This window comes from Hylobates moloch, unplaced genomic scaffold, assembly GCF_009828535.3.
Source record: "Hylobates moloch isolate HMO894 unplaced genomic scaffold, HMol_V3 SCAFFOLD_8, whole genome shotgun sequence".
NCBI lineage: Eukaryota > Metazoa > Chordata > Mammalia > Primates > Hylobatidae > Hylobates > Hylobates moloch.
In genome coordinates this window covers 45,700,096-45,724,498 of record NW_026652283.1, presented here as the reverse complement: position 1 = coordinate 45,724,498, position 24,403 = coordinate 45,700,096, and the positions used below count along the sequence as shown (strand labels likewise).

General features: G+C 47.7%; 1 protein-coding gene and 1 non-coding gene across 6 annotated transcripts in view; one reads left to right on the top strand and one right to left on the bottom strand.

Annotated features, from left to right (window-relative positions):
• The window catches only part of KIF2C (kinesin family member 2C), a 30,900-nt gene extending 16,606 nt beyond the window's left edge, over positions 1-14,294 (bottom strand). For 2 of the 5 annotated variants that reach the window (XM_032160624.2, XM_032160625.2), the window contains exons 1-5: positions 14,112-14,294; positions 12,193-12,287; positions 5,136-5,237; positions 4,921-4,969; positions 1,463-1,585 (exon numbers count right to left, since the gene is read on the bottom strand). In XM_032160624.2, the coding sequence (XP_032016515.1) occupies positions 1,463-1,585; positions 4,921-4,969; positions 5,136-5,237; positions 12,193-12,287; positions 14,112-14,181 (439 nt within the window). In that variant the 5' untranslated portion in view covers positions 14,182-14,294. Of the gene's footprint in view, positions 1-1,462; positions 1,586-4,920; positions 4,970-5,135; positions 5,238-6,116; positions 6,255-6,366; positions 6,468-6,495; positions 6,550-12,192; positions 12,288-14,111 lie in introns of those variants that run through there. The other 3 variants (XM_058442408.1, XM_058442410.1, XM_058442409.1) reach the window with 3 other exon arrangements.
• Positions 14,295-22,187: 7,893 nt separating this feature from the next.
• LOC116474084 (U5 spliceosomal RNA) lies at positions 22,188-22,303 on the top strand. The gene has a single exon (XR_004249599.1). It is a non-coding gene; the product is annotated as a U5 spliceosomal RNA (small nuclear RNA).
• Positions 22,304-24,403: the final 2,100 nt, after the last annotated feature.

Sequence of the window (24,403 nt, the reverse complement as noted above, 5' to 3'; positions counted from 1 at the left end):
TCACGAGTTCAAGACCAGCCTGACCAACATGGAGAAACCCCATCTCTACTAAAAAGACAAAATTAGCTGGGCACGATGGCACATGCCTGTAATCCCAGCTACTCGGGAGGCTGAGGCAGGAGGATCAATTGAATCCGGGAGGCGGAGATTCAGGTGAGCCAAGATAGAGCCATTACACTCCAGCCTGGGCAACAAGAGCAAAACTCCGTCTCAAAAAAAAAAAAAAAAGTACAAAAAGAGGGCTGGGCGGCCAGGCGCGGTGGCTCACGCTTGTAATCCCAGCACTGTGGGAGGCCGAGGCGGGCGGATCACGAGGTCAGGAGATCGAGACCACGGTGAAACCCCGTCTCTACTAAAAATACAAAAAATTAGCCGGGCGCGGTGGCGGGCGCCTGTAGTCCCAGCTACTCGGAGAGGCTGAGGCAGGAGAATGGCGTGAACCCGGGAGGCGGAGCTTGCAGTGAGCCGAGATTGCGCCACTGCACTCCAGCCTGGGCGACAGAGCGAGACTCCGTCTCAAAAAAAAAAAAAAGAGGGCTGGGCGAGGTGGCTCATGCTTGTAATCCCAGAACTTTGGGAGGCCAAGGTGGGTGGATCACTTGAGGCCAGGAGTTCAAGACCAGCCTGGCCAACATGGCGATACCCCACCCCTACTAAAGATACAAAAATTAGCCAGGCATGGTGACACATGCCTATAATCCCAGCTACCCAGGAGGCTGAGGTGGGAGAACTGGTTGAACCTAGGAGACGGAAGTTGCAGTAAGCCAAGATCACGCCATTGCACTCTAGCCTGGGTGACAAAAGTGAGACTCTGTCTCAATAAATAAATAAATAAATAATAAAATACAGAAAGAAAAAAGCTAATTAATGCTATTAGAAGTCAGGATTATGGGTACCCTTGGGGGAATAAGGAGCTGGAAATATGCCCAACAGGGACTTTTGAAGTTCTGGTAATGCTCTGATCATGTTAGTTACATGAGTGTGTTCTGTTTATGAAAATTCACTGAACTATATACTCAATGCTATGTGTACTTAGACCTTAGAATCCTCAACTACGTCAGAGGGCTTCTGCCCAGTCTTTCACCTCTTGCGAAAGACTGATTCCATGGCCACAGGAAAACATGCCCCCATGTGACAAACAGGGCTTGAACTCAGGTGATTTGAAGTTCTGGTAATGCTCTGATCATGTTAGTTACATGAGTGTGTTCAGTTTACAAAAATTCACAGAACTATATACTCAATGCTGTGTGTTCACGTCTGTGTGTATGTGTGTGTAATGTTTCAGTTAAGTTTTTTTAAAAAAGAGATGATTTCCAAATAAGAAAGCCGTGTTGGTAGGGCAGGAGCACACCAGTTCTGAAGCTGGGGAAATGGATGAATCTCAGGATATTCTAGCACAGGGACCAAGCAATGTGCTCCAGGGCCTCAAACATGGTGGGTGGGGGGCACATTCGTTACTCACGAGGAACTGAAAACTGTTTGCGGGGGTTTGCAGCTGCAGGCAGCTCCACCTCCATGCCATTCTCCTGAGCGGTGACATGAAGCTCTGAGACAGTGGACATGCGAGTGGAGCGGCTTCGAAGACCTGGAGAACCGAGAGCAGTAGCCAGTCAGTGCTGCATGATCTGGAGGGTGGTCAGGGGCAAACCTCCAAGTTTCTGTACAAGGTGAAATAGGTCCCAGCCACCAGGAAAGGGGCTCACCAACTTCCCATGTTCCTTAGAAGGGAAAAATTAGAAAGACCAAGTACCAGTAACCCCAAAACCTCTTTGTCCATATTGTGCAAATCCAGGAGCTCCTGAGGGCAAGGATATCTCCCACAAAGAGCAGCTGTCTTGAGAACCTATAGCTATCCTGAAAACATTTCTGGAGAGAGAGAGACCTAATCCAAGTCCTTGAGAAAAAGTATTATGAATCTTTTTTTTTTTTTTTTTTTTTTTGAGGAGTTTCGCTCTTGTTGCCCAGGCTGGTGTGCAGTGGCATGATCTCGGCTCACTGCAACCTCCACCTCCCGGGTTCAAGCAATTCTTCTGCCTCGGCCTCCCAAGTAGCTGGAACTACAGGCGTGCACCACCACACCCAGCTAATTTTTATATTTTTTAGTACAGACAGGGTTTCACCATGTTGGCCAGGATGGTCTCGATCTCTTGACCTTGTGATCCACCCGCCTCGGCCTCCCAAAATGCTGGGATTACAGGCGTGAACCACCGTGCCCAGCGCATCTTTTTTTAGAGACAGAGTCTCACACTGTCACCCAGGCTGGAGTGCAGTGGCATGATCTCAGCTCACTGCAACCTCTGCCAAAACCAACTTCTACTGAGTTTCTGAGTATTATAAGTTGAGGCTGATGGCTGTATATAATCCATGTTTTGAATTTTACAATCATCCTATTTCCCTAATTTTTTTTTATTTTTATAATAAGATTGAGTCTTGCTATGTTGCCCAGGCTGGTCTCAAACTCCTAGGTTCAAGCCATCTTCCTGCCTCAACCTCCCAAAGCACTGGGCTTACAGGTGTGGGCCATCACATCTAGCCCCAAATGATCTGTAATTTTTTTTTTTTTTTTTTTTTTGAGACCGAGTCTTACTCTGTCGCCCAGGCTGGAGTATGGCGGCATGATCTCGGCTCACTGCAACCTCCGCCCCCCAGGCTCAAACGATTCTCCTGCCTCAGCTTCCTGAGTAGCTGGGATTACAGGCGCCTGCCACCACGCCTGGCTAATTTTTGTATTTTTAGTAGAGACAGGGGCTTCACCATATTGGCCAGGCTGGTCTCGAACTCCTGACCTCAGGTGGTCCACCCGCCTCGGCCTCCTAAAGTGCTGGGATTACAGGTGTGAGCCACCGCGCCTGGCCAGTTTTTTGTATTTTTAATAGAGACAGGGTTTCACCATGTTGACCAGGCTGGTCTGGAACTCCTGACCTCAGGTGATCTGCCAACCTTGGCCCCCCAAAGTGCTGGGATTACAGGCATGAGCTACTGCTCAGGGCCTTAAAGACTTTTTTTTTCCATTAAAATGAGCTGTGTAGCTGGGCATGGTGGTGTGTGCCTGTAGTCCCAGCACTTTGGGAGGCTGAGGCAGGATTGCTTAAAGCTAGGAGTTCAAGACCAGTTTAGGCAACAAAGTGAGACCCCATCCTAAAAAAAAAAAAAAAAAGCTATTGGCTGGACATGGTGGCTCATGCCTGCAATCCTAGCACTTTGGGAGGCTGAAGCAGGAGGATCACTTGAGGCCAGGAGTTTGAGACCAGCCCAGGCAACATAGTGAGACCTTGTCTCTACCAAAAAAAAAAAATTAGCCAGGTGTGATGGGGCACACCTGTAGTCCCAGCTACATGGGAGGCTGATGTGGAGGATTGCCTGAGCCCAAGAGTTCAAGGCTACAGTGAGCTACGATCATATCACGGTATTCCAGCATGGACAACCAAGTGAGACCCTGCCTTTGAAAAACAAAACAAAACAAAACAGGCTGGGCGCGGTGGCTCACGCCTGTAATCCCAGCACTATAGGAGGCTGAGGCGGGTGGATCACGAGGTCAGGAGATCGAGACCATCCTGGCTAACACAGTGAAACCCCGTTTCTACTAAAAATACAAAAAATTAGCCGGGCGAGGTGGCGGGCGCCTGTAGTCCCAGCTACGCGGGAGGCTGAGGCAGGAGAATGGCGTGAACCCCTGGGGGGGCGGAGCCTGCAGTGAGCCGAGCTCATCGCGCCACTGCACTCCAGCCTGGGCGACAGCGAGACTCCGTCTCAAAAAAAAAAAAAAGAAAAACAAAACAAAACAAAAAAAAGCTGTGGTGCCGGGCGCGGTGGCTCACGCTTGTAATCCCAGCACTTTGGGAGGCCGAGGCGGGCGGATCACGAGGTCAGGAGATCGAGACCATGGTGAAACCCCGTCTCTACTAAAAATACAAAAAAATTAGCCGGGCGTGGTAGCGGGCGCCTGTAGTCCCAGCTACTCGGAGAGGCTGAGGCAGGAGGATGGCGTGAACCCAGGAGGCGGAGCTTGCAGTGAGCCGAGATCGCGCCACTGCACTCCAGCCTGGGTGACAGAGCGAGACTCCGTCTCAAAAAAAAAAAAAAAGCTGTGGCAATATCCTTTGAGGACATGAACACGGAATGGGACTGCTGCGAGTCCCAACTCTCCTGCCTGACCTTATGGTACGTACACCTAGCAAGAAAGGGCCAGCACCACAACAGTCAGGCCCAAGCTTGCAATGGCACCACCCTCTGCTCAGGGCCCCCAGAACCTGAAGTTCCAGCCAAGTATTCTGTGAGTCCCTGAGGTAGCTGGATCGTTTCAGGGCAATGATGACCCCTAGACCTGGAGAGCTGTGCAGGTCACCAGCCTTCAAGGTACAATTGGCTTTAAGCTGGATCTTTTGGGAAGCTTACCCCCTACAGTCACAGTCTATCATGTTGTCAAAGTAGGTTTTCACAGACTACTTCTGCAGAGAGACCTCAACCTCCTAGACCAGGAGGCAATGCTGTTATTCTCTCCAGCCCCAGCCATCCCTCTCTATAGCGCCACCAACTGTACTTTTAAACAACCCACAGACCTAGTGTCTCCCTTTTTCAAAGTCTCTTTCCAAGGTATACTGTTCCCCTGAGGGGGCTGAGCCCTGAGGGAAGAAAACAGGCCTACCAATGGCTGATTCCCACTCTCCTCAGCATCAGGCTCTGGATTCTACAGAAAAGGTTTCTAGGCCAGGCAGCAAATTTCCTAAATGCACCATGTCTCTTAAAGGTTGGCCTGATAGCTGTAGATTGGATTCTTCCTCATAAAGATGCTTGGAACACAGGCAGGACTCAGCCCACATAGAAACCACCCGCAAAAGAGGAGCTTCCACAACTCTGAGTCCTAGAAACATAATTCCTGACACAAATTCCATGATAGCAAGCTAGTAGAAATCCACTTACTTTCTTTTGGAGCAGGAATTTTGGAGTTGATGGATCTCCGTTTTTGTTTCTGAAAAACAAATCAAATTGTCACAATATATGGCTCTTATCAATTCTCAAGGGCCTATCCTGGGCCCGTGTACCATGCTAAAATGCCAGACAATCAATCAGCAAAGAGTCAATAAGCAAAGTGAATTCTCTGGGGCACTGGCTGCAGCCAGATGACAGGCACCTACCTGGATTGTTACATTTTCCTGCAGGGGCAGATTGTCCTTCGGATGTAAGGGAAGAAGCTGTAAGAGTTCTGGGTTTATCGCAGCCACATCATCAAAATCAATCTGCAAGGAGCAAGTAAAAGTTTCAATGAAACAACATTGTGTGGCCGGGCGCGGTGGCTCACGCTTGTAATCCCAGCACTTTGGGAGGCTGAGGCGGGCGGATCATGAGGTCAGGAGATTGAGACCATGGTGAAACCCTGTCTCTACTAAAAATACAAAAAAAATTAGCCAGGTGTGGTGGCGGGCGCCTGTAGTCCCAGCTACTTGGAGAGGCTGAGGCAGGAGAATGGCGTGAACCTGGGAGGCGGAGCTTGCAGTGAGCCGAGATTGCGCCACTGCACTCCAGCCTGGGCAACAGAGCGAGACTCCGTCTCAAAAAAAGAAACAACATTGTTCAATCCAAATACATTTCTTTTTTTTTTTTTCTTTTTTTTTTTTTTTTTTGAGACAGAGTATTGCTCTGTCGCCCAGGCTGGAGGGCAGTGGTGCGATCTCGGTTCAATGCAACCTCTGCCTCCTGGGTCCAAGCAATTCTCCTGCCTCAGCCTCCCGAGTAGCTGGGACTACAGGCACGCACCACCACGCCTAGCTAATTTTTGTATTTTTAGTAGAGACACGGTTTCACCATGTTGGCCAGGATGGTCTCAAACTACTGGCCTCAGGTGATCTCCCCACCTTGGCCTCCTAAAGGGCTGGGATTACAGGTGTGAGCCACTGTGCCTGGCCCCCCCAGGCTGAGGCGGGAGAATCGCTGGAATCTGGGAGGCGGAGGTTGCATTGAGCTGAGATTGTGACACTACCCTCCAGCCTGGGCAACAGTGCAAGACTGTCTCAAAAAACAAAAAACAAACAAACAAACAAAAAACAAACAAAAAAAACAACATAAAAAAAACCAAATACATTTCTATAGACAGGGGTTCCCCTAAATTCAAACCTTACCAACTTTAAGTTCCACTAAGTATGAATAGCTATAAAACAAACAGTTACTCCTTAATAATGGTTTACTATCTAGATGGATATGGGTTTCTGATTTCCAAGCCAATGGTAGACATCAGTGATGAGAATGAGGTGAAGAGGAGGGCAGACAGGCAGGCAAACAGTCGGGTACTCCACAGCAGATTTAGGCCACTTGGCTCCCCTGCTGTTCTGCTGGGCAGTGAGGTCCTGCTGGGCACAGCCCCCCAAGCACCTCTTGATGGCTGACACGGAAGAGGAAACAAGTTCTAACTGTCTGGTGAGAGTCAAATGGAGGCCCTTTAGGATCTCATGGGCAGGGGCAAGTTCCCAACAGCTGCTACCTAACCCTAAGACTACCTACATTTTCTTCTGGGCCCAGAAACTTCTTCCCCAGTTACGGCTTCCTGCCCAAGCCTTACCTATTTCCTGTTGATGCCTGCAATGAGGTCACAATTCTAAGTTTACATCATCAAGAGTCCTGCAACCCTCCAGGAACAACTCAAACTTCACCAGGATAACTTTACAACAGGTTCAGACATATCAAATTTATCCCAACTTTGTTATTTGTATTTCAAAATGTGACAGAGCTGAAGCATGTACTCCAGGGTGAGGGCTTTACTGCCTAGAGATGAAACCTGCAGGACTGGGCGCGGTGGCTCATGCCTGTAATCCCAGCACTTTGGGAGGCTGAGGTAGGCGGATTACCTGAGCTCAGGAGTTCGAGGCCAGCCTGGGCAACATGGTGAAACCCCGTCTCTACTAAAATACAAAAAGTTGGCTGGGCGTGGCAGCTTGCGCCTGTAATCCCAGCTACTCAGGAGGCTGAGGCAGGAGAATGGCGTGAACCTGGGAGGTGGAGCTTGCAGTGAGCCGAGATCGCGCCACTGCACTCCAGCTTAGGCAACAGAGTGAGACTCCGTCTCAAAAAAAAAAGAAACCTGTAGTTATTAGCTGCCTATTCAAACATTTGTTAGGCACCACGAAGACAGCAGCCTGCAGGGGGAAGGTACTCAAACATGAATTAAGACATATATAGGCCAGGCGTAGTGGCTCACGCCTGTAATACCAGCACTTTGGGAGGCTGAGACGGGCAGATCACCTGAGGTCGGGAGTTCGAGACCAGCCTGACCAACATGGAAAAACCCCATTTCTACTAAAAATACAAAATTAGTCAGGTGTGGCGCGTGCCTGTAATCTCAGCTACTCGGGAGGCTGAGGCAGAAGAATTGATTGAACCCCGGAGGCGGAGGTTGCAGTAAGCCGAGATAGCACCATTGCACTCCAGCCTGGGCAACAAGAGCGAAATGCTGTCTTAAAAAAAAAAAAGGCCGGGCGCGGTGGCTCACGCTTGTAATCCCAGCACTTTGGGAGGCCGAGGCGGGCGGATCACAAGGTCAGGAGATCGAGACCACGGTGAAACCCCGTCTCTACTAAAAATACAAAAAAATTAGCCGGGCGTGGTGGCGGGCGCCTGTAGTCCCAGCTACTCGGAGAGGCTGAGGCAGGAGAATGGCGTGAACCCGGGAGGCGGAGCTTGCAGTGAGCCGAGACTGCGCCACTGCACTCCAGCCTGGGCGACAGAGCGAGACTCCGTCTCAAAAAAAAAAAAAAAAAAAAAAAAAAAAAAAAAAAAAAAAAAAAAAAGACATATATAACCCCTGCCACCATGAGCTCAATTTCTAATGGGGATTATAAGTCATATGCACAAAGGAAATCAAAGCAGAATGAGATTAAAAAAAAAAAAAGGAGGATAGAATCACTAAATGCAAAAGCTGGCAAGCACTTCAGTAATCACACTTCTATCCACACTTCTGGGACAGCGAGACTCTTGGTACATACTCCCCCATTTCCAACCCCTAAACTACAGAGAGCATAAACAACAAAGAAAACCAGAGTGTTTTTTTTTTTGAGATGGAGTTTCACTCTTGGTGCCCAGGCTGGAGTGCAGTGGCATGATCTCGGCTCAGTGGAACCTCCGCCTCCCAGGTTCAAGCGATTCTCCTGCGTCAGCCTCCTGAGTAGCTGAGATTACAGGCATGTGCCACTATGCCCAGCTAATTTTGTATTTTTAGTAGAGACAGGGTTTTACCACGTTGGCCAGGCTGGTCTTGAGCTCCTGACCTCAGGTGATCCGTCCACCTCAGCCTCCCGAAGTGCTGGGATTACAGGCATGAGCCACCGCACCTGGCTTTTTTTAGATGGAATCTCACTCTGTCACCCAGGCTGCTAGAGTGCAATGGCGCAATCTCAGCTCGCTGCAACCTCCACCTCCCTGGTTCAAGCGATTCTTCTGCCTCTGCCTCTGCCTCCTGAGTAGCTGGGACTACAGGTGCGCACCACCACGCCTGGCTAAGTTTTTGCATTTTTAGTAGAGATGCGGTTTCACTATATTGGCCAGGCTGGTCTTGAACTCCTGACTTCATGATCTGCCTGCTTCAGCTTCCCAAAGTGCTGGGATTACAGGCGTGAGCCACCACGCCCCGCAAAAATCAGAGTTTTAAGCCTTGCTCTGACAATCAACTGATTCTCATGTTGATAATTCAGGGTGAACATTCCAGGAGAAAGGAAAAAGTGTAAAGGCAGCAGGGAATTAGGCAGTCACAGAGCAGTAAACTGCCTCATTTGCCAGGGCATAGGATATGTGGAAGAAGAGTGTGTGGTACAAAGAAAAAGGGTGATTAGAATCAGAGCTTGAGCCAGGTGCGGTGGCTCATGCCTGTAATCCCAGCACTTTAGGAGGCCGAGACGGCCAGATCACTTGAGGTCAGGAGTTTGAGACCAGCCTGGTCAACATGGTGAAACCCTGTCTCTACTAAAAATACAAAAATTAGCTGGGTGTGGTGGCAGGTGCCTGTAATCCCAGCTACTTGGGAGACTGAGGTAGGAGAACTGCTTGAACCTGGGGGATGGAGGTTGTAGTGAGCCAAAATTGGCTCACTGAGGGAGATCGTGCCACTGCACTCCAGCCTGGTGACAGAGTGAGACTTCGTCTCAAAAAAAAAAAAAAAAAAAGATCAGAGCTTGAAAAGGCTCTGAATGCCCCACTAAGAAGTTTGGATCTTATTCCAAAAGCAGTATTTGAGCTGAGGTAAGACAAGGGATATATTTCTAAACAAACAACAAAAACAAATCACAAAGGACTGATAATAGCTAGTTGATAGGAATTTTAGGAACCTCTTGATTCTTTAGAGGCAGATAATGGAAAGTATTCAATCCTTTTGTTTCTCAAATATACCACATAAATATCTCTACTATACGTACTATGCTAAGCAAGCTTTTTGCGTGTTTTATCTTTTTCATTTATTTGTTTTTGAGACAGGGTCTCACTCTGTCACCCAGGCTGGAGTGTAGTGGCTCACTGTAGCCTTGAACTCCTGGACTCAGGCAATCCTCCTGCCTTAGCCTCTGGAGTAGCTGGGACCACAGGTGCAAGCCACTATGACTGGCTAATTGCTTTTTATTTTTAGTAGAGATGAGGTCTTGCCTTATTTGCCCAGTATGGACTCAAACTCCTGGCCTCAAGAGGTCCTCCTGCCTCAGCCTCCCAAAGTGCTGAGATTATAGGTACTGTGCCCAGCTACATGTATTATTTTATTAAGCTCCATGGAAGAGAGTCCAAGAGTCTGTCTCCTTCACCTCTGTATCCCTAGCACCCAATAAGTGTCTAGCATTTTGGAAGCAGTCCAAAAAATGTGCTGAGTAAATCCTCACAACAACCCTGTGAGGTAGACATTATCATCCTCACTTTATAGATGAGGAAATTAAACTTCGAAGAGGGGCAGAACATGCCTGAGAACACAAAGCAGTGGCAGAGCCAGACTAGAATCCAGGTTTTCATACTCCTAGCCCAGTGACCTTTCCACTACACCACAATGCCACTAGAACAGAAATGTCTTAGTCACAGTGCTCTCCTCAAAGTCCTTCCAAGGTTCCCCACTGCCTACAGAAGAAAACCTAACCAGCTCAGTGCCAGACATGAAGACCTTTATCTCCTTTTTCAGCTGTTTTGCTGCTGCCAAGCATCCTGGGCCTTGCACTGCTTGTGGCCAGCTTCTTCATGGTCCCCATGTGTGCCATCTTGCTGCTTCAGCTAAGCCTTCACACTCTACCCTCCAGGCCCAGCCCATTCTCAGCAAGTTTCCACCTCTGAGCTGCTCTAGCAATGCTCATCTGTGCCATTCATCACAAGTTGCCTTCTGTTAGTTGGTGATTCAGAAAGGTATTTTTGTCTCCTCAACCAGGTTATTGATTTCATTCACCAAACTGATATCACAGGTAGTGTGCATGCAGAACTTAGCTTGGGCAAGCAAAGTTTTCTAAAACCTAAAATTCTGTGCAGTTTGCTTTTTTTTTTTTTTTTTTTGAGATGGAGTCTCGCTCTGTTGCCCAGGCTGGATGGAGTGCAGTGGTGCCATCTTGGCTCACTGCAAGCTCCACGTCCCGCGTTCATGCCATTCTCCTGCCTCAGCCTCCCGAGTAGCTGGGACTACAGGCGCCCGCCACCATGCCCGGCTAATTTTTGTATTTTTAGTAAAGACAGGGTTTCACTGTGTTAGCCAGCATGGTCTCGATCTCCTGACCTTGTGATCCACCCACCTCGGCCTCCCAAAGTGCTGGGATTACAGGCGTGAGCCACCGCGCCCGGCCGTCTCTTTTTTTTTTTTTTTTTTGAGATGGAGTTTCACTCTGTCGCCCAGGCTGGAGTGCACTGGCGTGATCTTAGCTCACTGCAACCTCTGCATCCCGGGTTCAAGTGATTCTCCCGCCCCAGCCTCCCAAGTAGCTGGGATTACAGGCCCGTGCCACCACGCCCAGCTAATTTTTGTATTTTTAGTAGAGATGGGGGTTTCCCTATGTTGGCCAGGCTGGTCTGGAACTCCTGATCTCAGGTGATCCGCCCACCTCGGCCTCCCAAAGTGCTGGGATTAGAGGCGTGAGCCACCGCGCCTGGCTGCAGTTTGCCTTCTACAAACATACCAGAAAACTATTGATTGCTTCAATTTAGAATGGACCTGACTAAATAAAATCCCAATGCATCTGGAAGGGGACCATTCTTTTGGGTTTTTTTTTTTTTTTTTTGAGACAAGTCCTCATTCTGTTGCCCGGGAGGCTGGAGAGCAGTGGCGCAATTTCAGCTCACTGAAACCTGTGCTTTCCCAGACTCCAGCGATTCGCCAGCCTCAGCCTCCAGAGTAGCTGGGACCACAGGCATGCACCACCATGCCCGGCTAATGTTTTTTGTATTTTCTGTAGAAATGAGGTTTTGTCATGTTGCCCAGCCTGGTCTTGAACTCCTGAGCTCAAAGTGATCTGCCCGCCTCGGCCTCCCAAAGTGCTGGGATTATACATGTGAGCCACTGTGCCCAGCCAAGAAGACCTTTTTTTTTTGAGGAAAGGTCTCACTCTGTCACCCAGGCCAGAGTGCAGTGGCTCGATCATGGTTCAATGCAGTCTCAACCTCCCAGGCTAAATCAATCCTCCCACCTCAGCTTCCAGAGTAGCTGGAACCAGAGGCGTGAGCCACCACGCCCTGCTAATTTTTTATTTTTTGTAGAGACAAGGTCTCAACATTTTTCCCAGGCTGGTCTCGAACTCCTGGGCTCAAGCAATCCTCCAGATGAGGCCTCTCAAAGTGTCAGGATTAGAGGCAAGAGCCACCGCACCCAGCCATTTTTTTTTTTTTTTTTTTTTTGAGACAGATTCTCGCTCTGTTGCCCAGGCTGGAGTGCAGTGGCACAGTTTCGGCTCACTGCAACCTCCGCCTCCCGGGTTTAAGCAATTCTCCTGCCTCAGCCTCCCGAGTAGCTGGGATTACAAGCATGCACCACCACGACCGGCTAATTTTTGCATTTTCAGTAGAGACAGGTTTCGCCATGTTGGCCAGGATGGTCTCGAACTCCTGACCTCAGGTGATCTGCCCGCCTCAGCCTCCCAAAGTGCTAGGCGTGAGTGAGAAGAGCACAGCATCAGAAACTAGGCTCTCACAGATTCCACTTCTGCACAGATCCTTTATGTAGGAAAACATTAAATGTGGTAGAGGAATTATCATAGAACCTACCTCTTTGCCCTTTGTGGCACCTCCTTCTGCCCATTCCACTGAAACACAGGATTTCTCCAAGTTCACAGTCCTTACATTGGCACTGTGAATTAAGCCTATCAAGTATGAAAAAAAAAAGAGTTACCCATCTCTTTCCTGAGAGCTTCACTTCTAAGATTCCACAGAGATTCCCAAAGTGGAGTTAACCTGAAGGAACAGGCAGCTGCCTTAAAAAAAAAAAAAAAAAACAACTAAGAGAAACAAATAAATCTCCTGGCCTCTAGCTGTGGAATTTCTTAGGAACTCAAACTTTCAAAAGCATCCAGAGAGTCAAAGCTGGGGGGAAAAAAGCACATAAAAATAATAAAATTTTTAGGCCAGACGCAGTGGCTCACGCCTTAATCCCAGCACTTTGGAAGGCCAAGGCGGGTGGATCACGGGGTCAGGCATTCAAGACCAGCCTGGCCAACACAGTGAAATCCTGTCTCTGCTGAAAATATAAAAAATTGGGCGGGCGTGGTGGTGGGCGCCTGTAATCCCAGCTACTTGGGAGGCTAAGGCAGGAGAATCGCTTGGACCTGGGAGACGAAGGTTGCAGTGAGCCAAGATCACACCACTGCACCCCAGCCTGGGTGACAGAGCAAGACTCCGTCTCAAAAAAAATAAATAAATAACAATAATAATAACATATTTTACTACTTTTAATTTTATTTATTTATTTATTTATTTAGAGATGGCGTTTCGCTCTTGTTGCCCAGGCTGGACTGCGATGGCATGATCTCGGCTCACTGCAACCTCTGCCTCCCAGGTTCAAGCAATTCTCCTGCCTTGGCCTTCCTGAGTGGCTGGGATTGCAGGCATGCGCCAGCACACCCGGCCAATTTTGTGTTTTTAGTAGAGACGGGGTTTCTCCACGTTGATCAGGCTGGTCTCGAACTCCTGACCTCAGGTGATCCACCCGCCTCGGCCTCCCAAGGTGCTGGGGTTACAGGCATGAGCCATGGCACCCGGCCATAAAATTTATTTTTTATATTCTACTAATAAATGCTGTTGTACTTGGGCATGATCAATCATGTAACTGTCATTTTTTGGTTTTATTCTGTTTTGGTTTGGTTTTTGCCAACTATATTCATATTTACAAAAAAACTAAATAAAATCATTTTATTTAAAAAAAATAAAAAATAAATCTCCTGGGCTTCACCCTTAGAATATCCACAGTGAGGTGGGCAGGGGACAGGTTTTTAAATTGAGCTGCATGGGATAAGGATTCACCCCTACTTAAGAGAGCCTACAAAAAAAGAGGGCCTACAGAAGAGAACACACAAAAGGTATGTTTGAGCAGAGGATTCCCTATAACCCTTAGATGAACTTTTCCTTAACATAGCATTGAGGATCTGGCCCTTTTGGGGTTTTCCTAACTCATTTCTGGCGGTCATATCTGTCCATTTCCCTAATGACACGGGTATCAGACCTGCCAGAACTGCGATACCTGCTTAAGCAAAAGAGAGAGCGACTACAAGCTCCTCAAGAGCAGGGATCTTGTCTGTCCCGTTTACCTAACATACCCCAACAGCGCAATATTTATTCGAGAGTAGAGGGGCCAGAAGACCGAGGTCCCCATAAGAGCAGGGCATTTTCAGGGGAGAATTTTGGAAGGGAAGTGAATTTAGAAGCCCCAACTTCCCTGGGAGGTCTACCAGCCTTGGAGAAGGTCCGCCCACTCCCGGAGGACTGCGAAAGGGACCCACGTCCAGCGCAGGGACTCTCATCCCTGTGTAGGGAAGAATGACTGCCAGTGCAGAGACCCGGAGTGAGTGCGTGTGAAAAGGAGGGAGGGAGAGAAAGAGAGTGAGAGCCTATTTGTGTGTCCGGGGAGGGGCAGTAATTTCAGTCGTCTCACCGCTCACGAGTCCCCTTGACCTAGGGACCCCGCTCCTCACCGTTACTGCGTTGGATCTTGATAGCGAGACCGGGAAACAGGCGAGCCTGAAGCGACGACTCCATGGCCATTCGGAGGGTCAGCAAGGAAGAGAAACGCGCAATACCAAGAAACCTCAATTTCGCTAACCCTACGAAGTCTTAACGCCTTGTAAACCGCCGCAGTTTAAATCCCGCGCGCAAGCGTCCTTAAAACGTCATCCCGCTGTCTCCGCCCTCGCTTCCGCCAGTCAGCAGCGCCCTGACTAGCCTTGGGGGATACGCAGTTCCGAACCATCTTCCAACGCCCGGCACCGCCCATGCGTCTGGCCACACCCCCGAGCGCTGTGCCTTCTGGGAATTTCGCCGCTCCGCGGCGTCTGGGGCTCCCACTTCTTGGTATTGTCCTTGGTCACCTTGTACTGCGGGGTTCCCGAAAACTGGGAAACCTCAGTATGTATTTGAGAGTGAGGGCCCTGGGATCCTACAGACATGGGTTCGAATCGTAGCTTCTTCAATTGCTAGTTCAGTGACCTCGAGCAAGTTGGAGACTTGGCCAGGCGCGGTGGCTCACTCCTGTTAATCCCAACACTTAGGAAGGGAGAGCTGGGAGTGATCACTCGAGATCAGAAGTTCAAGACCAGACAGGGCAACATAGCCAAGACCCTGTTCTCTAAGCAAAACAAAACCACAGGTTAGAAACTTGACTTAGTTTTTCTTATTGCACGGTGGAGAAGCATGTTGCCTCATTCAAGGAGTTATGTGTAAATTTCCAGGAAGACACTGATTCACCAGATATTTATTGAGTGAAGTCTACCACGTGCTAGGCATGGTACCAGGAAATGGAGATAATAAACTAGACACATAGTTCCTGTCCTCTTTTCTTTTCTTTTTTTTTTTTTTATTTAGAGACAGTGTCTTGCTATGTTGCCCAGGCTGATCTTGAACTCCTGGGCTCAAAGATCCTCCCTCCTTCGCCTCCCAAAGTGCTAGGATTACATATGTGAACCACCAAGCCCGGCCTCCTGTTCTTGACGATCTGCCTGCCTCAGCCTCCCAAAATGCTGGAATTACAGGCGTGAACCACTGTGCCCAGCCAGGAAAGGTCTTGTTTGAAGAACTGATGGCTGGAAGGCAATGGGGGAGAGGAACATCAGAAGAAGTTGAAGAGGTGGGGAGGGGCAAAATCATTGAGCATCTTGTGGCCTGTAGTAATAATTTTGGCTTTTGTGCTAATGAGAAATCATTGAAAAGTTTTAAGCAGGGGACTAACAAGATCTGATTTACATTTTACTTTTTTTTTGAGACAGAGTTTCACTCTTGTTGTCCAGGCTGGAGTGCAATGGTGCGATCTCCACCTCCCAGGTTCAAGCAATTCTCCTGCCTCAGCCTCCAAAGTAGCTGGGGTTACAGGGATGCACCACCATGCCCGGCTAATTTTGTATTTTTAGTAGAGACGGGGTTTCACCATGTTGGTCAGGCTGGTCGTGAACTCCCGACCTCAGGTGATCCGCCCGCCTCGGCCTCCCAAAGTGCTGGGATTACAGGTGTGAGCCACTGTGCCCAGCCTACATTTTACTTTTATGTCAGTCAAACTTGCTATTGTGTGGAGAGTAGATTTGAAAGGGGCAAGACAGAGGGCAGAGACCGCTTAGTAGGCAAGAGATTATGCTGTCATAGGCCAGGGTAGTGATACTGGATTGGAACTATGGCTGAGACAATTGATTCAAGATACCCCATGTTTGGGAAGTGAAGTGAATGGGTTTTGCTGATGAGTTGGATGTGAATGACAGGGGTGGTCATGGATGACTCCTGGTTTCTGGCTACAGCACCTGGCTGGATGATGGACCATGTCCTGAAAAGGGAGAGTGGGATTGTGAAGGAATGAGTTGGGGGTTAAGTCCAGGGTTTTATTTTGTTCATTTTGAATTTGAGATGTCTACAAGACATCTGAGTGTAGGTGTCAACTGAGCAGTTGGATATACAAACTGGGAGCTAAGGTAGAGGTCAAAGCGAGAGATTGAGATTTGGCAGTCTGCGTTATGTAGATGGTATTTGGAGTCATGAGCTGAATACTATCTAGGGAAAGAGTATAGATGGAGATGAGAAGAACATGTATAATTGAGCCATGGGACTTGCCAATATTTTGAGGCAGGGCGGGGGAGGAGGATCCAGCAAAGGAGATGGGATTAGGGTGGTTTGAAGGGATGAAGAAAACAAAAGAGTTGGGGGGGAGTTCCTTAGAAGTCAAGGGATAGAATGAAGAAGGTGAAAGTAACTCTGGAGAGCTACTCAGAGGCCAAATAAGATGAGGATATTCTAGTATCCTTTGGATTTATTAGCACCTAAGTCATTGCTGACCTTGTGCAGTCTTGGTGAACTATTGAGGGTGAGAACCAGACTAGAGAGACAAGAATAGATGGAATATTGTTTAGGGATATGCTGTGGTAAGAGTCCCCCAAATTTCATGTGCTGGAAACTTAATCCCCCAATTCACATATTGATGGCATTTGGAGGTGGGGCCTTTGGGAGGTAATTAGGATTAATAAAGTCATCAAGATGGGGCCCTGTGATGGAATTGGTAGCTTTATAAGAAGAAGAGAGACTTGAGCTGACACGCTCTTGCGCTGTCACTATGTTATGCTCTCTGCCATGTTATAATGCAGCAAAAAGGCCCTCACAAGATCCAAGCACCATGCTCTTGGACTTCTCAGCCTCCAGAACCATGAATGAAATAAATTTATGTTCATTATAAATTACCCAGTCTCCAGTATTTTGTTGTAGCAACAGAAAATGGACTAAGCTGGATGCAGTGGCTCATACCTGTAATCCCAGCACTTTGGGAGGCCAAGACAGGCAGATTGCTTGAGCTCAGCAGATCCAGACCACCCTGGGTGACACAGTGAGACCCCCAGCTCTGCAAAAAATACAAAAATTAGCTGGGTGTGGTGCCAGATGCCTGTAGTCCCAGCTACTCAGGAGACTGAGGTGGGAGGATCACCTAGGCCTGGGGAGTTCGAGGCTGCAGTGTGCTATGATCGTGCAGCTGCACTTGAGCCTGGGGGACAGAATGAGACCCTGTTTCAGAAGAAAAAAAGAAGGTGGGCCAGCTGTGTTGATTCACACCTGTAATCCCAGCACTTTGGGAGGCTGAGGCAGGAGAATCACTTGAGGCCAGGAGTTCAAGACCAGTCTGGCCAACATAGTGAAACCCTGTCTCTACTAAAAATATAAAAATTAGCTGGGTGTGATGGCACACAACTGTAATCCCCGCTACTCGGGAGGCTGAGGCACAGGAATCGCCTGAACCCAGAAGGCGGGAGTTGCAAGTTGCAGTGAGTTGAGATCACACCACTGCACTACAGCCTAGGAGACAGAGACTCTATCTCAAAAAAAAAAAAAAAAAAAAATGGCCAGGTGCGGTGGCTCACGCCTGTAATCCCAGCACTCTGGGAGGCTGAGGCAGGTGGATCCCAAGGTCAGGAGATCGAGACTGTCCTGGCTAACACAGTGAAACCCCGTCTCTAATAAAAATCCAAAGGCCGGGCGCGGTGGCTCACGCTTGTAATCCCAGCACTTTGGGAGGCCGAGGCGGGCGGATCACGAGGTCAGGAGATCGAGACCACGGTGAAACCCTGTCTCCACTAAAAATACAAAAAAATTAGCCGGGCGTGGTGGCGGGCGCCTGTAGTCCCAGCTACTCGGAGAGGCTGAGGCAGGAGAATGGCGTGAACCTGGGAGGCGGAGCTTGCAGTGAGCAGAGATTGCGCCACTGCACTCCAGCCTGGGCGACACAGCGAGACTCTGTCTCAAAAAAAAAAAAAAAAAAAAAATCCAAAAAATTAGCTGGGTGTGGTGGCACGTGCCTATAATCCCAGCTACTTGGGGGCTGAGGCAGGATAATTGCTTGAACCCGGGAGGCAGAGGTTGCAGTGAGCTGAGATTGCACCACTGCACTCCAGCCTGGGTGGCAGAGCAAGACTCCGTCTCAAAAAAAGAGAAGAAGGTGGCCAGGAGCCAGTTGTGGGGAGACTGTGACTGCAGCCAGAGTGGAAGAGGGTCAGACACCCCGACATGCGGGGGAGGCTGAGGGAGAGCTCTTTAGTTGTGCTCACCATCGCCCCTCCCTCCATATGCCACTCTTATCCCCCAAGGCCGTGGGTGGGTCATTAACTGCCCCATTGCCACTGTGAGGCGGAAAACCAGCAGCGCTGTCTCAGCACCTTAGCCTGGCCACGTAGGAATATACCCGACTTTAGACATAATCTCCATACCTCCTCCTATACTGTGTATCCTGGGTTCTGGGCTTTTGTTTTCCCCTGTCACAATCACTGATGCCCCCAAGGTGATGTGAAGTCAAAGGGGAACACATTTGCAATAATAGGAAAATGACAAACTGAGAAACTAATTTTTTTTTTTTTTTTTTTTTTTTTGAGACGGAGTCTCAGTCTGTGACCCAGGCTGGTGTGCAGTGGCATGATCTCAGCTCACTGCAAGCTCCACCTCCCGGATTCAAGCAATTCTCCTGCCTCAGCCTCCCAAAATGCTGGGATTTTTGTTTTTGTTTTTGTTTTTTTGAGACAGAGTGTTTTTTTGAGCTGGAGTGCAGTGGCATGATCTTGGCTCACTGCACCCTCTGCCTCCCGGGTTCAAGCGATTCTCCTGCCTCAGAATCCTGAGTAGCTGGGACGATAGGTGCCCACCACCACACCTGGCTAATTTTTGTATTTTCAGTAGAGACGGGGTTTTGCCATGTTGGCCAGGCCTGTCTCAAAATCCTGTCCTCAGGTGATCTGCCTGCCTCAGCCTCCCAAAATACTGGGATTACAGGCTTGAGCCACCACATCTGGCCAGAAACTGATATTAAGAGGAAGCAGAATTAATAGATCTGACAGTTTGAAATAAGCCTAATGGGCTGGGCGTGGTGGCTCATGCCTGTAATCCCAGCACTTTGGAAGGCTGAGGCGGGCAGATCACTTGATCTGGCCAACATGGTGAAATCTCATCTCTATTAAAATTACAAAAATTAGCCGGGTGTGGTAGCAGGCGCCTGTAATCCCAGCTACTCAGGAGGGAGGCTGAGTCAGGAGAATCGCTTGAACCCGGGAGGCGGAGATTGAAGTGAGCCAAGACTGCACCACTGCACTCCAGCCTGAGCAACAAGAACCAAACTCCATCTCAAAAAAAGAAAAAAGAAATAAGCATAATGAACATCTTCAAACGATAAGGAAGGATATTGTTAAGGCAGGAAGAAGCAACTGAAAATACCAGGTTTGAAAAATTTAATAGTTGAAATCCATACATGAATTGAATAGCAGAATGTTTACAGCCAAAATGAAATGAGGAGTAACAGGATCAAGGGTGAGGATTCACCCAAAAGACATCAGGAAGGGATAAAGAAAACAGGATAGAAAACAAATGAACCAACTGTGTGTGACATACACTGTTGATGGTTAATTCAGCAGGTATTCCCAACCCCCTTCTTCCTAAATCATCTCCACATTAGAGACTGAAAAAGCTTTATAGTTGCTATACTTCCTTTCCCATACTCCCATGCAATTAGAGCTGGCCATGGGACACAGTTCTGGCCAATGAGATGTAAGCAGGAGAGTTCTGGGGGCTTGTGGGCAAGATTTGTTGTTTTTCTATTAAAAGGGAATCACAGAAAATGCTTTCCTGGTGTCATTTCTTTTTTCTTGCCTTGGACATGGGATGTTCTTTCTGGAGTTGTGACAGCTGCCTTGTGATCATGAGGCAGAAGACAGTAATTTGGTTAAAAGCCAACATGCTCAGGACAGCCAAGTACAGCAGGAAGAGCCTAAGAGGGTTCTTGATGGTTCAGTAGTTGAACCAATGCTAGCAACTACCTACTTCCATATATATACATTTTTAATTTCTATCTCCATATGTCTTTTTTTTTTTTTTTTTTTTTTTTTGAGAGGGAGTCTTGCTCTGTCGCCCAGGCTGGAGTGCAGTGGCGCGACCTCAGCTCACTGCAACCTCTGCCTCCCGGGTTCAAGCAATTCTCCCAAGTAGCTGGGATTACAGGCGTGTGCCACCATGCCCAGCTAATTTTTTGTATTTTTAGTAGAGATGGGGTTTCACCATGTTAGCCAGGATGGTCTTGATCTCCTGACCTCCTGATCCACCTGTCTCCATACTTCTTGTTGTGTGAATAAGTTTCTACATTTCTAGAAAAAAAATGTCAAAAATGTCACAACTGGCACAAGAAAATTTAGTAAATTTTTAGTAAAATTTTTTGTAAATTTTAGAATATTTAGTAAATTTTTGATCATTTCATTTGCTTTAATAGCTAATAAAGGAATGATCAAAAATTTTCTGGCCAGTTGCAGTGGCTCATGCCTGTAACCCCAGCACTTTGGGAGGCCAAGGCAGGAGGATTGCTTGAGGCCAGAAGTTCAAGACCAGCCTGGGCAGCATAGCAAGATTTCATCTCTACAAAAAATTTTAAAATTAGCCAGCTGTGGTAGTATGCTTCTGTAGTCCTAGCTACTTGGGAGGCTGAGGCAGGAGGATTGCTTGATCCCAGGAGTTCAAGGCTTCAGTGGCCCTCGATTGCACCACTGCACTCCAGCCTGGGACACAGAGCAAGACACTGCCTCCCAAAAAAGTGGCTAGCTCAAAAAAAAAAGGCCGGGCGCAGTGGCTCACGCCTGAAATCCCAGCACTTTGAGAGGCCAAGGCGGGCAGATCACGAGGTCAGGAGATCGAGATCATCCTGGTTAACAGAGTGAAACTTCATCTCTACTAAAAATACAAAAAATTAGCCAGGCGTGGTGGTAGGCGCCTGTAGTCCCAGCTACTCAGGAGGCTGAGGCAGGAGAATGGCATGAACCCAGGAGGCGGAGCTTGCAGTGAGCAGAGATCACGCCACTGGACTCCAGCCTGGGCGACAGATTGAGACTCTTTAAAAAAAAAAAAAAGTGTATGATCGAATGGTAATAAACTGGATGGGTAGGGGGGTACTTGGCAAAGCCTGTTTGTTCAGACTATTCTTGGCCTCTGTGTGACATTCATTCCCTGTGGGCATAAGGCAGGACACTTGTCACACGAAGGTCTTCATGGGAGAAGAGAAGGAAAAGGTCAAAAATAACTTCCTGCTTATATAGTTTTCTCAGTTTCCTTGATGGCTTAAAATACTCAGTATGCCAAGGTGCCATATTTTGGGGTATCATGTTCTAAGCCCTGACACCTCCGTAACAACTCAGAATTTCTTCTCCAGGCTTCCTTCATGTAAGGTGAAAATAAACTTCTTGCTTGTTCAAGCTACTCTTTTTGGAGTCTTTGTTACATACTGTGGAAGGTAGAGGGATGATAGAAAATTCAGTATTTGCTATGATGTGGTTTTCTTTTCTTTTCTTTTTTGTTGAGATGGAGTCTCCTGTTGCCCAGGCTGGAGTGCAGTGGCGCAGTCTCGGCTCATTGCAGCCTCCGCCTCCTGGGTTCAAGGAATTCTCCTGTCTCAGCCTCCCAAGTGGCTGTGACTACATGCGCACGCCACTACACCCAGCTAATTTTTGTATTTTTAGTAGAGATGGGGTTTCACCATGTTGGCCAGGATGGTCTCGATCTCCTGACCTCGTGATCCGCCCGCCTCGGCCTCCCAAAGTGCTGGGATTACAGGCGTGAGCCACCGCGCCAGGCCTATGAATACAATTATTTTAAGGCTCTTAATTTTTTTTTTTTTTTTTTTTACTTTAAGTGCCAATTATAAAAGTCACTGTCTAGTTGGACCAGGCATCTACAGATCTGTAAATCTGGCTTCCGCTCTGCCCCCTGGTGGTGGCCTAACGCCTAGAAAAAGTAACGAACTATTTAGGGTATTTGTGGAAACCGAGGGGGTGGTGACTCAGCGCATTTACATACCCACAATGCATTGCACACAGAACACGTCCTACTTTAAAAGGAGATTCTCCCTTTTTTCCTCACCTTTTTTTCCTTTACCATAATAACGGAGCTCCTTTCATACAATCGTCTGAGACAAAAATAGAAGTCACTAGCACTTTTGGGTTAATAGTAACCATTGCTAATCTAGTAGTGACCGTCCCCCGAGGACTGTGTGCAACGTATTGCAACATATACTCTGGTTTCTCTTCAAATCGTATAAATCTTTCGCCTTTTACTAAAGATTTCCGTGGAGAGGAACAATTCCGAGTTTTGAACCAATTTTTTGAGGCCTCATATTTGTGGGGCTGGTTAATACTGTTTTAAAGTAAGATACAAAGTTTTGCGTTGTGGCATTTTTGAAGTCTTGCATTTGTTGGTATGTATGACGTAGTGGTTTCGTCTTGTTATTTGGATTGTAATAGAGGAAATGTTGCCTTTTTGTTTTTATGGAAGTGGGGTTTAAACTAGATTGCAGTGAGCAATCTCTGGTTTAGTTTCCCAACTAGTTGGGGTTACAGGCGTGCAGTACTATTTCCTGCTAGTTTTTGTGTTTTAATAGAGATGGGCATTTACTACTTTGGCCAGGCTGATTTGCTCAGCTTGGCCTCCCAAAGTGCTGGGATTACAAGCATGAGCCACCGTGCCAAGATTTTGTTTTGTTTTGTGTTTTTGTTTTTAATTAATTTATTCTAGAAACGGTCTCACTGTGTCACTCAGTCGGGAGTGCAGTGGCACGATTATAGCTCACTGAAGCCTTAAACTCCTGGCCTCAAGTGATCCACCCACCTCAACCTCCCGTGAGCCACCACTTCCCGCTTGGCCAGTTTAGTTTTTAAAGGGTTTTTTTTTTTTTTTTTAAATTATGATCACTTTAGCCCAGTGGTTCCTAGATTTTTGGATTTCCCAATTATTAAAATTTCCAAAAAAGTTCTGGGGTACTATTTTTTTTTTTTTTTTACCATTATACAAAAGAAAACATTTCAAGACTAAAAACTAAAACCAAACAGTGACCAGAAAAAGAAGACTAAAAACTAAAAATGATTTGATCTCTCAGCCTGACGCGGTGGACGCAGTGGCTCACGAACCTGTAATCCCAGCACTTTGGGAGGCCAAGGCGGGTGGATCACTTGAGGTTAGGAGTTGAAGACTAGCCTGGCCAACATGGTGCTATCCCGTCTCTACTAAAAATACAAAAATTAGCTGGGCGTGGGCATGGTGGCAGGCGCCTGTAATTCCAGCTACTCGGGAGGCTGAAGCAGGATAATCCCTTGAACCTAGGAGGCGGAGGTTGCAGTGAGCCGAGATTGCGCCACTGCACTCCAGCCTGGGAGACAGAGTGAGACTCCGTCTCAAAAAAGAAAATAAATTAAATAAAAGAGAATTAAATAAAATAAAAAAATAAGGCCGGGCGCGGTGGCTCACGCCTGTAATCCCAGCACTTTGGGAGGCCGAGGGGGGTGGATCACAAGATCAGGAGTTCAAGACCAGCCTGGCCAACATGGTGAAACCCCATCTCTACTAAAAATACAAAAATTAGCTGGGCGTGGTGGCGCGTGCCTGTAATCCCAGCTACTTGGGAGGCTGAGGCAGAAGAATCGCTTGGACCCGGGAGGCAGAGGTTGCAGTGAGCCAAGACTGCATCACTGCACTCCAGCCTGGCAACAGAGCGAGACTCCGTCTCAAAAATAATAAATAAATAAATAAATAAATAAAAACAAAAATAAAATAGGAAATCCATTTAGCTTTAAAGAAAACATAACAACAAAACATAAATATATTTTGTTAACTTTTCTCTCCTCTGTAGGTACACAAAGAGGAAAGCTGAGGCTCAAAATAAGTTTGGGGAAAGCAGAACTGCCTTAGACCAACGTCAGGGCTGGTGATGCCCTCTTGTGGCATCCTGGAGAATTACTGCCATCTGACTTCATTTCCTCCGACTTGGAGGGACTATCCCCTCACAATACCTCAGTCACTGATTCATGCATGCCAGGCATTGTCCTAACAGTATCCCTGTCCTCGTGGAGTTTACAGTCAGGTGGAGGACATACAATTAATAAACATAATAAGATAATGCTATGGAAAAAAATAGCAGAGTAAGGTGGGAGGGGAGGTGGTGAGTATAGAGAGTGGTAGTGTGCATTGCAATTTTAAAAAGAGTAGGCCTTCTTGTAGAGTTGAAGGGAGATGGGGGAGTGAGCCATATGGATATATGGGATGAAGTTCTAGGCAGAGTGAACAGTCAGTACAATAGCGTTGAGACAAGAGCTTGTTTGCCAATTTCTTTTTTTCTTTGTCTTTTTCTTTGGAGACAGAGTCTCGCTGTCGCTCAGGCCGGATGGAGTGCAGTGGCGCGATCTCGGCTCACTGCAAGCACCGCCTCCCGGGTTCACGCCATTCTCCTGCCTCA